Raw genomic sequence first — 12,582 nt, 5'->3', positions numbered from 1 at the left:
ATTTGGTTTCTCAGCCTGTGCCACTCCATATGAAAAAACACTTAGTCCTAAAGAGTGGTTCTCAGTTCCAGTTGACCCTGTATGGGTGGGTAGGAACAGCACAAAGAAAAATGGTGAAATATGAAACCTTGGGCCAGAGACTTCATCTCTGAGAGCCTCAAGTTCATCATCTAGATCCACAGTGCAGTTACCATTGACTAAGTTTTTAGTAAGTACCAGGGACTCTGCTTAACAGTTCATAAATAGTGCCTCATCTTACTTTTAGTCTTCACATAAACGCCAGGATATAAATATTATATCCTATGAGATAGTTGGATGGCATCACCGATTCAATGGACATGAGTTTGAGCAAACTCTGGGAGATAGTGAAGGACAGGGAAGCCTGGTGTGCTGCAGTCCATGGGGTCACAAAGAGTTGGACACGACTGAGCAATACAACAATAACATAAATATTATTATCCTCATTTTACACATGAGGAAATTGGGGCACAGAGGCATCAATTAAATTGTCCAAGATCAAATAATAGGTGATGATAGAGAAAGAATTTGGATCCACATGAAAGCCTATCACATCCTGCACTGTGCTGCCTCCCATTAGTAAACAGGGATCTTTCTATTTGCTTGAAGGACTGGCATGATGATTTAATGAGATGATAATGAAAAGCACATCACCAGTGCCCCTGCCAGGTAGCAGGTACTCAATATATGACAGCTGTTGTTCACATGATACACCCTTCAGCTGACTTACATCCAACTAGAGAATATGAGTGGGAGTGTGAAATAATTATTCGTACAACCTACCCAAAGTATTTGCTCTGGAGTCACTCTGTGGCATTATACAAAATGCCAAGAGAACAATGACAATGATTATAGAAGGAATGCCTGTGGTTTATGAAGGAGAACGGAGAAGACAATACAGACTCAAATACCCTCAAATACTGCAACCCCATGGACTGAAGTCCACAAAACTCCTCTGTCCATGGGATTCTCCAAGCAAGAATACTGGAGTGGGTTGCCATTTCCTTCTCCAAGGGATCTTCCCGATCCAGGGATCGAACCTGGGTCTCCTACACTGGCAGGGAGATTCTTTGCTGTCTGAGCCATGAGGGAAGCCCACAGAACAATTCATAGGACATATAAAAATTATTTGGGGTACTTCCCTGGAAGTCTAGTGACTAGGACTTCACATCTCTAATGCAGAGGGCCTAGATTTCACATGCTGCTACTAAGAGTTTGCACGTCACAATGAAGAGAGATCTCGAGTGCCACAACTAGGACCCAGCACAGCCAAATAAAGAATATATATATTAAAAACGACAACGACGACAACCCTGGTGGTCCAGAGGTTAAGAATCTGTCTGCCAATTCAGGGGACACAGGAAGATCCCACATGCAATGGGGCAACTGAGCCTGTGTACCTACACTACTGAAGCCCCCGTGTCTACAGCCCATGATCTACCACAAGAGAAGCCACGGCAATGAGCCTGCACATTGCAACCAGGAGTAGTTCCTCAGCTCGCTGCAAACAGAGAAAGCCTGCACAGCTATGAAAACCCAGCAACCAAAAATAAAGAAAAATGCCAGTTTACTTAGCACAGTGCCTGGCTCACAGTAAATGCTCAATAAATATTAGTGATTGTTAATTCTAAAAAAGTTATTTGGTATTTTTCTTTTCTAATACATGTAGTTGTTAATGCTGGAGCTTCTTAGATAAAGTGTGGAACGTTTTAAACACTAACACATTTATTATTAAATGATGATTTTGGATTGTAAGCTCGTAGAAAATAGATACACATAGCGTTTCATATCTAGTAAGAGTGCCCAATACTTCTTGAAAGAATCTGTGACTGTGCCCCCAAAATGACAATTGAGGGCACAGAACTGCAACATGAGCTCACCACCCTGAGAGTTCTAAGTTGTTCTGCTCTCTAATATGTGGCTCTGTGCCTTTTACCCAGGGAGCACTGGTCAGTGTCACCAACTGCTATTTCTCCCCTTTTCTTTAGCTTGCCGGCATGTTCTTATCTGAGGATGAAAACTTTCTTCTGCTCTTTCGCCAGGAAACCCCCTTGGACAGCAGTGTGGAGTTTATGCGGGTGAGCATTTGGTTGTATCTCTATGGAGGCCAGGATCCCAGGCACCTGCCATGGCTGCCACCTCCCCTGCCCACTCCCCCAGGGAGAGCTGCCCATGGGACAAAACCACGCAAAGAAGCCCTTGGTGTTGAGCCTGGACTGTGGCCCCCAGTCTCAATGTGCTCCCTCAGTGGGTTGACCTAGGCTGCTCCTGAGCTAACAGACTCCTTAGCCTGTGCTAGAGGAAGGCAGGTATCTGAGGAATGTAATGGGAGGGGAGGGTGAGGGACGTGGAGCCCAGAGAATACCAGCCTGCCCAGAGCCCTGTGAGCTCCAGCAAACTGCTGCCTTCTGAGAATGCAGGCTAGAGATCAAGATTCCATGGGCAACTTCATTGTTGTTTAGTCACTAAGTCATGTCCCCATAGGCTGCAGCCCGCCAGGTTCCATGGGATTTCCAAGGCAAGAGTACTGGAGTGAGTTGCCATTTCCTTTTCCAGGGGATCTTCCGAGACCAGGGATTAAACCTGGGTCTCCTGCATTGGCAGACAGGTTCTTTACCACTGAGCCCACCAGGGAAGCCCCTATGGGCAACCACTTAGTTTTAAATGTTGGTGACTAATTCTAGATTTGAAGGCATAGTATGGTCAAAATATAACTTATTAGAGGGCCGATCCAGCCAGCAGCTGTCTCTCTGCAATCACTGTGCCTGAGTGAAAATCAAAGGCAGAATCAGTGGCTCCTCTTTCAGCCTCTAGGTTGTTGTGGTCCAGGCGCGGGTTGGAAAAGAATTTCCAGACATGAGTCAGAATGAGAGGAAAATAAAGATTATTAGAGTGGGAGACACTGTTAGAACAGCAGGCCAGCTCAAGGGAGAACTGACGTTGAACAGGGGTCCTTAGTCCACTTTTATAACCAGGGTACAAGGAGTGGGATAGGGGTTTGGCAGGTCATTTGTTGATGGGATGAGGCATGTATACTGGGTGGGGGAAGAGGAGGGCAAATACCTTCTCCCTATGGGGTAGGAGGGGAGACAGGTTATACTGTTCCATTATAGTTACAACATGGGGGAGGGAAAGATGCTAAGGGTCTGGTTTTTCCGTTCCTGCATTCCAAGACCCTCCTTGGTTTTATCTGCTCTTTCATCCTTGGGTCATCACGTTCCTCTCTATATTTTTAGGGCCAATTCTTTGGCCCCTTTTGATACCCTGCTCATGTCTAACTATCTACCTATTTCCCTTCTCAGGCATTTGGGAATCCAGTCTCAAAGAAAAAGGGGCGACGACCACTCTGACTTCAGGCTGTACAGGGGCATTGTGGGGCTCTGGGTTCCCTTTGCCTGCTCTCTATCAGGCTGCATTTACGGAGGGAGATGAGAGTGAATGGAATAAGGTGACTTGTTTCAGCACTGTCTAGGTGTTGGTCAGGGAATATTCTTGTCATGCTACTACTTGGAGATTTGTTGTACTCTAGAAGAAACAAACTTAACAAGAAAATTAAAGGTACGTGGCCCAAAGATTAATAGAAGTAGAAAAGCTACTCAGGGGCTAGCCAGAAGAACCAGGCCCAGATCTTTGTTCGTGACGTTAATGTTTCTCTAGGTACGAGAAGGTGCAAGGATTTGGGCTCATAAAATCTTTACCTGAAAACATCTAACTATCTGAAGGCCGGTTCTTGTGGGTTTTTTCCAGAGCACAGAGTGCCTTATTTCTGATCTCCACCCTGAACTCCTTTCAGAGGATGTTGAAGGTCAGCAGGTTGCAGTGGTCACGAAGTAATCCTTGTACAGGCAGCTGGCAAGTGACAACTTCCAGTCAGCAGGGTCCCTTCATAACCACATATTTGACCATGCTTTGTGGGCATTTCATGGCCATTGTGTCCTGCGGTCCTGGGAAGGCTCTTTCCCAAGTCTAACAAAGATTCCATTAACAGGCCACTCAGTGTGCTGTTACTAGACCAGGCCTTGTGAGCAGCAAAAGTCTCTGGACCATACCTGTCTTACTAGCCTCTTGGTCCAGGAAAATATTCCCTCTTGTTGCCTCTTCCTGAATCTAGAGTTACTTTGTTACAATCATTGATCTCATATGGAACTACATATCAGCATTTTATCACAGGCTCAGTCACACATTTGGTAACATAAAAAACAATCTTCTGAAACAAGTAACATAGAAAATAATATAGCTAGCAGTTATTAATAAGGTCACAAGCAAGAATTTAAGAACTTTCATTAGGTATAGCTCAGTATACCCCGGGTCATCTGACTTCACTTGTTATGTGACTTATCTATCAGTCAGTTTAGTCGCTCAGTCGTGTCCAGCTCTTTGTGACCCCATGAATCGCAGCATGCCAGGCCTCCCTGTCCATCACCAACTCCCGGAGTTTGCTCAAACTCATGTCCATCGAGCTGGTGATGCCATCCAGCCACCTCACCCTCTGTCGTCTCCTTCTCCTCCTGTCCCCAATCCCTGCCAGCATCAGAGTCTTTTCCAATGAGTCAACTCTTCGCATGAGGTGGCCAAAGTATTGGGAGTTTCAGCTTTAGCATATAGCCTGATGTTAATCTCCTGGTTGTACATCATGGAACGCCTGATCTTTATCTGAAGACTGATTACTGAGATATGCTTTAGAAACAAACTTAGAGCGTCTTTTCTAATAACTTAATTAATTAAACTTTTTAGCAATATAACATAACAGCAAGGAACTATCTCAGAACTGAGTCTTAGTAAACACTAGACCTTAATTTGGAGAAGGCAATGGCACCCCACTCCAGTACTCTTGCCTGGAAAATCCCATGGATGGAGGAACCTGGAAGGCTGCAGTCCATGGGGTCGCTTAGGGTTGGACACGACTGAGCGACTTCACTTTCACTTTTCACTTTCATGCACTGGAGAAGGAAATGGCAACCCACTCCAGTGTTCTTGCCTAGAGAATCCCAGGGATGGGGGAGCCTGGTGGGCTGCCGTCTATGGGGTCGCACAGAGTTGGACATGACTGAAGTGACTTAGCAGCAGTTCAGTTCAGTTCAGTCACTCAGTCGTGTCTGACTCTTTGTGACCCCATGAATCGCAGCACGCCAGGCCTCCCTGTCCATCACCAACTCCCAGAGTTCACCCAGACTCACGTCCATCAAGTCAGTGATGCCATCCAGCCATCTCATCCTCTGTCGTCCCCTTCTCCTCCTGCACCCAATCCCTCCCAGCATCAGAGTCTTTTCCAATAAGTCAACTCTTCGCATGAGGTGGCTAAAGTACTAGAGTTTCAGTTTTAGCATCATTCCTTCCAAAGAAATCCCAGGGCTGATCTCCTTCAGAATGGACTGGTTGGATCTCCTTGTAGTCCAAGGGACTCTCAAGAGTCTTCTCCAACACCACGGTTCAAAAGCATCAATTCTCCAGCGCTCAGCCTTCTTTACAGTCCAACTCTCACATCCATACATGACCACTGGAAAAACCATAGCTTTGACTAGACAGAGCTTTGTTGGCAAAGTAATGTCTCTGCTTTTGAATATGCTATCTAGGTTGGTCATAACTTTCCTTCCAAGGAGTAAGCGTCTTTTAATTTCATGGCTGCAGTCACCATCTGCAGTGATTTTGGAGCCCCCAAAAATGAAGTCTGACACTAGCAGACCTTAATTAACAAAACTAGAAACTTAGTTTAACAATTAACAAAACTTAATATTCAGCGAAACATGATATTTTCATTATGAAGGCATTAACCCTGTAGCCAGGGAAGGCTTTAACCCATCAAATAAAAATGAGGTTTGTCAGGGTGCCAGGAAAAGCCAAGCAGCTCTCTTGGATTTCTTATAGCCCTGACTCTCTGATTTTCAGCTATTTTTCACCCATTTCTAATTCCCTGATTTAGGAGTAGACTGTGGCCATGTTTAAGGACATCAGGATAGCAAAAGTCTAACAGTGAGGGCTTATTTTTGTAGAAGTAGAATGAGCTTTGTCTACATGTACCATAACCTTAAATAATGTTTATTTACTTTACCAAAGTAACAAAAGATTTTAAAAACAAATATAAATCACTTAAACACAAAGAAATTCATAATCTGTTATTGAAAGCTTCATTCTAAGAAAACTTTGTTCTCTTAACAGAGAGTAGACTAAATTCCAGTCTGTTACCAGTTTACCAGATAACAGTTAATCTTAGAAAAGTCTTTTCCATAAATCTTGAAGAACTAGCAGGATTTTTCTAAAGGCATGAGAGTGAAACCATAGAAGGCATGTTTAAAATCTAATTAAATTGCAACTGGCAAAGTAGCCTGGTCATTGCTGTGACTTGTAACACTTTAACATGATAACTAGAATTATAACTGACAACATTTTACCAGGACATACCAGATTTTCATGAATTTCACATAATTTCTAGGATATCTATATAAGTAACATCAACCATACAATATAACCTGAGAAGATTCATCACTCCTCCAACAATACATCCCATGTAATTTAACGTGTCAAATGAACTAAGTAATTTAATAGCTCTTTTGGATGTCTCAGGGGCCCTCTGAGGCATCCCAAAGTTAGCTAGAAGTCAAGTTATTTAGGAAATTTTGTTGATAAATATCAAAAGGGTTTATAACACTCAATCAGATAAGATCATATAGATCACTGTGAAACAATATATTCACTTATCCAAAGTAACAAAGAAAATTTCAAAGGTAAACAGAACAGAGCACTTCAGAGGTAAAGAAACTTAAAATCCATTATCAAAGGCAGTTCAACATCTCAAGAAAACTTGTATTTATGCACAAAACTCTTCCCTTTGGGGTCCACTTTTCATAAAACCTTCTTATCATGTTCTGTACCCATTACTTTGTTCTCCCATCCTGAAACAGCCACCTGTAAGTCAGACCTACTTCCCTTTCTCTTCAGAAAATGTAATTTCATTTCTCATACCTTCTTGACTGAAAACACACATCCTACTTTCCTTAAGCAACCAAGAACTGACCTTATATATATTAGCATTCTATAGATTGGTGAACATAAATACCAGTGATAATTTCTAAAAAAAAAAAAAAAAATTCTAGAGAACATCTCAGGATGGCATCAAACATTATTCATTAATAGTCCAAAATCTCTTTGGTTTCTGTGTAAGAGGAAGTTAGTGTTCAATAATGAATGTTTCAGAATCTTATTTTATTTGGAAATGACCTAGCTATTCAACAAACTTTTGTCACGTAGTTCAGCACAACTCTAGAAATTCAAGTTACCCCAATCTGGCAAGACTATTTTAGACATTTCTAAAGTATACTTATTCTTAATAGTTTAACTAAAAGCTCTTGTCTCATTTAGATTTTTCTTTTTTAAAAGTTTCACTCGAGTTACTTTCCTTGCTGACAAACTTGTAACAGATATAACAATATTTAACTTATAATAAACCTAGGCACAGTGAAAATATTATGCTTAATGTTAATGACTCTTAGACATGTCTATATTAGATTAGCAAACATTTATACTAAATATTTAATATTGAATATTTCCCAGTTCATGTGAATCTGAAATTCATTTAGGTTAATTTCTCGTGTTTAGAATTGTCTGGTTTGTAAGTGCTTACTTTTCTTTAAGCCAATTAACTTAGAACTCACAACTTCAGCAATATTAAAAAAAAAAAAAAAAAAAAAAAAACCCAAAAGACACACACTGAGACATACATAAATCCAGACAGACAGAGATCTCAGTTTTCCGCTTGAGATTTAAAATGTCTCTGTGACACTCACCCCCTCCCCCACCTTTTTTTTTTTGAAGTTCTAATTTGCCCAAGGCTGAGGTCTCAGGTAAAGTGGGCTGGGAGCAACCAGGTGACTCCCCTTTTGGCAATTCCCTGAAATGTAGAAGGCACTCTTGGGATAGCTCAGAGACAACACCTAGGCTCCTGTAAATCAGTCTGGACCGAAAACGGAAAGAAGTGAACGTCACAGGGAAGAAGGCTGAGGAATCTGCCTTACAATCCTAGCGGGGAGACGGTGGCCAGGGATGATGGTCTCTGTTTGGCTTCAACCACTATGTGCCTGACATGGTGCACGGAAGTTGTCTTGCTGGGGGCGGATGCCCTTGTGGCCTGATCCGTTCCGTGTCCCCCTTATTCTCACAAGGGAGTCTTCACGTGGCAGGCACCGTAACAGCTTTTAAGTGCCTGACCTGTGCCCACACAATATTGGTTGGCCTAGTCCTTAGTTGGAAAGAAGACAAAGAAGAGACCCTCACCCATTCGGGTGCCAGCTACTGGGGCACAGTGAGCAGTGGGGCCTTTGGAACACACCACAGGGTAAGCCTGGCCAGAGTTCCTCAGTTGCTTCCACAACACTTGACTGTTCGCAGAGGGTCCCTATAAGAAAGGAGAAGTGAGGAGGTGGGGGAGGAGACTCCAAGGTCCCCGTATGGGCCACCAAAAATGTTGTGGTCTGGGCATGGGTTGGAAAAGAATTTCCAGACATGAGACAGAATGAGAGGAAAATAAAGATTATTAGAGGGGGAGACACTGTTAGAACAGTAGGCCAGCTCAAGGGAGAACTGACGTTGAACAGGGGTCCTTAGTCCACTTTTATACCTAGGGTACAAGGAGTGGGATAGGGGTCTTGCGGGTCATTTGCTGATGGGATGAGGCATGTATACTGGGTGGGGGAAGAGGAGGGCAAATACCTTCTCCCTATGGGGTAGGAGGGGAGACAGGTTATACTGTTCCATTATAGTTACAACATGGGGGAGGGAAAGATGCTAAGGGTCTGGTTTTTCTGTTCCTGCATTCCAAGACCCTCCTTGGTTTTATCTGCTCTTTCGTCCCTGGGTCACCACATAGGTGTTACTGTCCGTGGGTGAAAAATAGGCCAGGGAGGACAGAGCAGGGCATCTTAAAGGCCAGAGCGGTAGATTTAGGACAGCTACTACACCCAGGGCCCTATTCCTGAAAGACCTTCCAAGTCCCCATTTAGGAGATAATAACTTAGCACACTTCTACACTACTTTATCTTCTTGTCAAATGGAAGTTATGAAAAACTGAACAAGCATTTGCATAAACAATTCACAGAAAAAAATCTGAGTAGACAATAGATATATAGTGGGAACCAAAGAAATGCAAATTAGAAACAACTAAGTTTTACTAAGGTGGTAAAAATTTTAGAGGGATTAACGAAAAGATGAAGCACTGGCAAGGAAGCACTGAAACTGTTGCTTATGCTCTGCTGGTAGGCATGCACAGTGGGATAATCTTATGGAAAGCAGTTTTGCAAAAATGTAATCAGGATCCACTAAAATTTCATCATCCAGAGTTAATTCTAAAAATCTACCTTTTGACTTAATAGTCCTACTTCTTCAAGCATCTATATAGGAATATAATCAGAGATGTAGACAAGTTTTCAACGCTATGATGTACATTAAATATTCCAGTGTTACTTAGTATAGTTATAACTGAAAATAACATAAATGTCTAACAAGGAAGGAAAAATGGTAAATTATGATACTCGCTCATTCCACAAATACTTATGAGCACCTGCATTATGCTGGAAACTGTTCTAGGCCTGGAGATTCAAGAAAGAAAAACCCCATTGTGGAATTTTACGGATCACCGAAGATCAAGTTTTCAAAGAATATTTAATGAGAAGAAGGAAATGCATTACAGTGTTATGAAACAAAATTATATAAACAATATGATCTTAATTTTGCTTAAAAATTTATTTACCCTTAACATCAGTGTAACTAAGATAATGGGTAAATACATGCAAGATAAATATTGGTTGTTTTTAAGGGATAAGATTTAGGATGATCTTTAATTCTTTGTATTTTTGCATTTTCCATCTTAGAATCACAATTATTTATAAATTATTTAAATGACATTTTGAAAATAATTTCAGTTGTACTTAAAAATGCTCACAGAAAATTTTAAATGAAAAATAATAGACCACTGAAGTATATAGCCTCTATGATCCCCCTTCATTATGTCACATCTATAACAAAAATACAATGAAAAGGAAAGACATAAAAATGATAAGTTGTCCTCTCTGGGGTAGAAATTTCTGAAGATTAGAGTTTTCTTCTCTTTGTATTTCATTAATTTTGTACAATGAATATGATTTCATTTTACAATAAGTAAAAAAGTATTAAAATGTTAGGCCTGTATAGGCTTGAATAATCTTGAGAAATGGGAAAAGGAAATAGCATTATGGAAACTTTTTTTGTTTAACTTTTTCCATTTTTCCTCCCTCCCTTCTAGTTTGTCAATTTCTTCTGCAAAGATCTTTCTCTTCCTCTATCCAACTTAAAAAAAAAATATGTTGGAAACCTGAATTCTTTTTCTAAAATTAAATTTGTTATAACCAACTACTATCACACATATTTTAAGAAATTCTACCTTAATATATTTATATTCCCCTTGACCTATAGGACCTTAAGACACTTTAGTGTTAGCATGTATCAATCAACTCACTAGCCGTTATCATCCAGAATACTAGTTCTAGCTTGTTTTCTTTAATCCCATAAATTTTAAGCTAACAAGATTTTATGTTGCCATTTACCCAAGTGTTTCCCATTGTCTTTGTACACCATTCCTTTTTTACCTTAAATTTTCCTTCTTTGAGTTCTTCCTACCTGGAGTATATCCTTTACTGAGAATCTGATGGTAATAAACCCTGCTTTAGTTTGCCTGGAAACCTCTTTATTTTGCTTTCATTCTTTCAAGATGGCATGTGTAGCAGTCACATAAAGATCTTTGGTTCTCCAGTAGTTTAGTTGTAGTAAAGTTACAAGATAATTTCGATGGAAAATATTTGGTGAACAGCATAAAAAAAGCATGTAAACTTTTTATTATTTGAAATTCTCATTCTTAGTTCTGATATATTCATACCATTAAAATTAGGATATAAATCACATTTAACCAGTTGATTTTCTAAGACTGGCTAGATTCAGGCAGAAATATTGGTGACGGGGACTGAAAGGAGCAAAGTTTCTGAACATTTCCCAGGGAACATCAGCATCAGTAGTTCCTACTATCCTTGTAGGATATTTAGCTCGGACTCTGGCTCTGGTCTAGAACTAAGGTCCCTGCAGTTGGTGACTCAGGTAACCCATTCCACGTCAATGGAAAAATCTGTCACTTAAAAAAACAAAATGAAACACCTTAGTGCTACTTTTTCATTTTGTATAGGAGTTAGGGAACTTGCCAACTTGTGAGGCTTTAATATGCAATAATCAGAGGTGGTCAAAATTACACCATTTACTAAAGAAAGCAGTTCAACGCTTCCTTAAAAATATTGAGCTCTTCTGTCTTCCAGTTTAAGTAATTGTATCTTCAGCTGGATGAATGCTGTTATTGAACTAATGAAAGGGTTGGCTTGTTACTGGGAATTTTCAGAGATGTTTTATTCCCTTTGCCCAGAGCCAAGACCACACAGGCAAGATTCCTTAGGGATGTTTTCTGCCATGCAGTTTTTTAGGGGAAGTTCACCTTTTCATTATGGTTATTGCTGTTTGGGGTTTTAGTCTTATTTAGGTGTTTCAGTTTGACTTCCCACCTTGGGTGGTCCCAGGGATCTGTCTGCCAATGCAGGAGATACTGGTTTGATCCCTGGGTTGGGAAAATCCTCTGAAGGAGGAAATAACAACCCACTCCAGTATTCTTGCTGGGATAATCCCATGGACAGAGGAGCCTGCAGGGCTATACAAACACACACTACCTTGTGTGAAGTATCCTGATAAAGCTACAGGCTAACTCATCAGAGATCAGGAGATGTACCCAAGACAGACTTTAGTTTCTGTCATCTCAGTTTCTTGCCAGCTGAGCTACATATTTAAAGAGTTGTTTGTAGAGGGCTCTGCATCTTTAGGAATTTAGTACAAAGAAGATTTCTTACTCTGCCATATTTTCTCCCACTGAAGGCCATTCCTTCATATCTTTCCACTTCAAACTTTCCAAGAGCTCCCTTTCAGTGAGAGTACTGTGGTCCTCCCTAAGTGGCTGTAAGCGAATGCAGGGAGTCATTTCTAGTGAGTTCTGCCCCAAAAGAGCTGTCACCAAAGAAAGCCTAAACTTCTCCACATAGTTTTATTTGCACCCAGTTAAGTACTGTTATCAGATGCTGAACCTTAGTAGACATCAGCATAACTTGAACCCAAATTATCTGAGGATAAATGGATTATTGGCTTTTATGTATTTCAGATTTGGCGCAAATACGATGCTGACAGCAGTGGCTTTATATCAGCTGCTGAACTTTGTGTAAGTGTTGCTGGGAGCTGTCTCTGGGCGAACGGCAGGTTAGCTCATCCCTGGGAATTTGATATGTGTGTATCATGAGCTTGATTTCTGTGTTTCCAAGAAACATGGAAAAGAATTTGCTAATTTTAAAAAACTGATTCGTGTTTAGAAGGTTTAGAAACTGTAGGTGACACTGATTGCTCTCTCTAGGAAAGACATAATTGAGGATTTATGACATCTTTTTATGCTTCGAGCTGTTCTCTGGGTTCCGTTTAAACAGTGCTCCTTTCAAACTGTGACAGCCCTGCATTTTGAAC

General features: G+C 40.9%; 2 protein-coding genes across 14 annotated transcripts in view; one reads left to right on the top strand and one right to left on the bottom strand.

Moving 5' to 3' along the window:
* The window catches only part of SLC17A1 (solute carrier family 17 member 1), a 237,188-nt gene that overhangs the window by 40,672 nt on the left and 183,934 nt on the right, over positions 1-12,582 (bottom strand). The gene's annotated exons all lie outside the window — the stretch shown is intronic.
* The window catches only part of SCGN (secretagogin, EF-hand calcium binding protein), a 52,493-nt gene that overhangs the window by 13,957 nt on the left and 25,954 nt on the right, over positions 1-12,582 (top strand). For 3 of the 4 annotated variants that reach the window (XM_027524089.1, XM_027524088.1, XM_027524090.1), the window contains exons 4-5: positions 2,007-2,096; positions 12,230-12,286. In XM_027524089.1, the coding sequence (XP_027379890.1) occupies positions 2,007-2,096; positions 12,230-12,286 (147 nt within the window). The remainder of the gene's footprint in view (positions 1-2,006; positions 2,097-12,229; positions 12,287-12,582) is intronic. The other variant, XM_027524091.1, reaches the window with a different exon arrangement.

This window comes from Bos indicus x Bos taurus, chromosome 23 (assembly GCF_003369695.1).
Source record: "Bos indicus x Bos taurus breed Angus x Brahman F1 hybrid chromosome 23, Bos_hybrid_MaternalHap_v2.0, whole genome shotgun sequence".
NCBI classification, from domain to species: Eukaryota; Metazoa; Chordata; class Mammalia; order Artiodactyla; family Bovidae; genus Bos; species Bos indicus x Bos taurus.
Note: the sequence above shows the minus strand (reverse complement) of the source record. Positions and strands in the feature narration are given on the sequence as shown.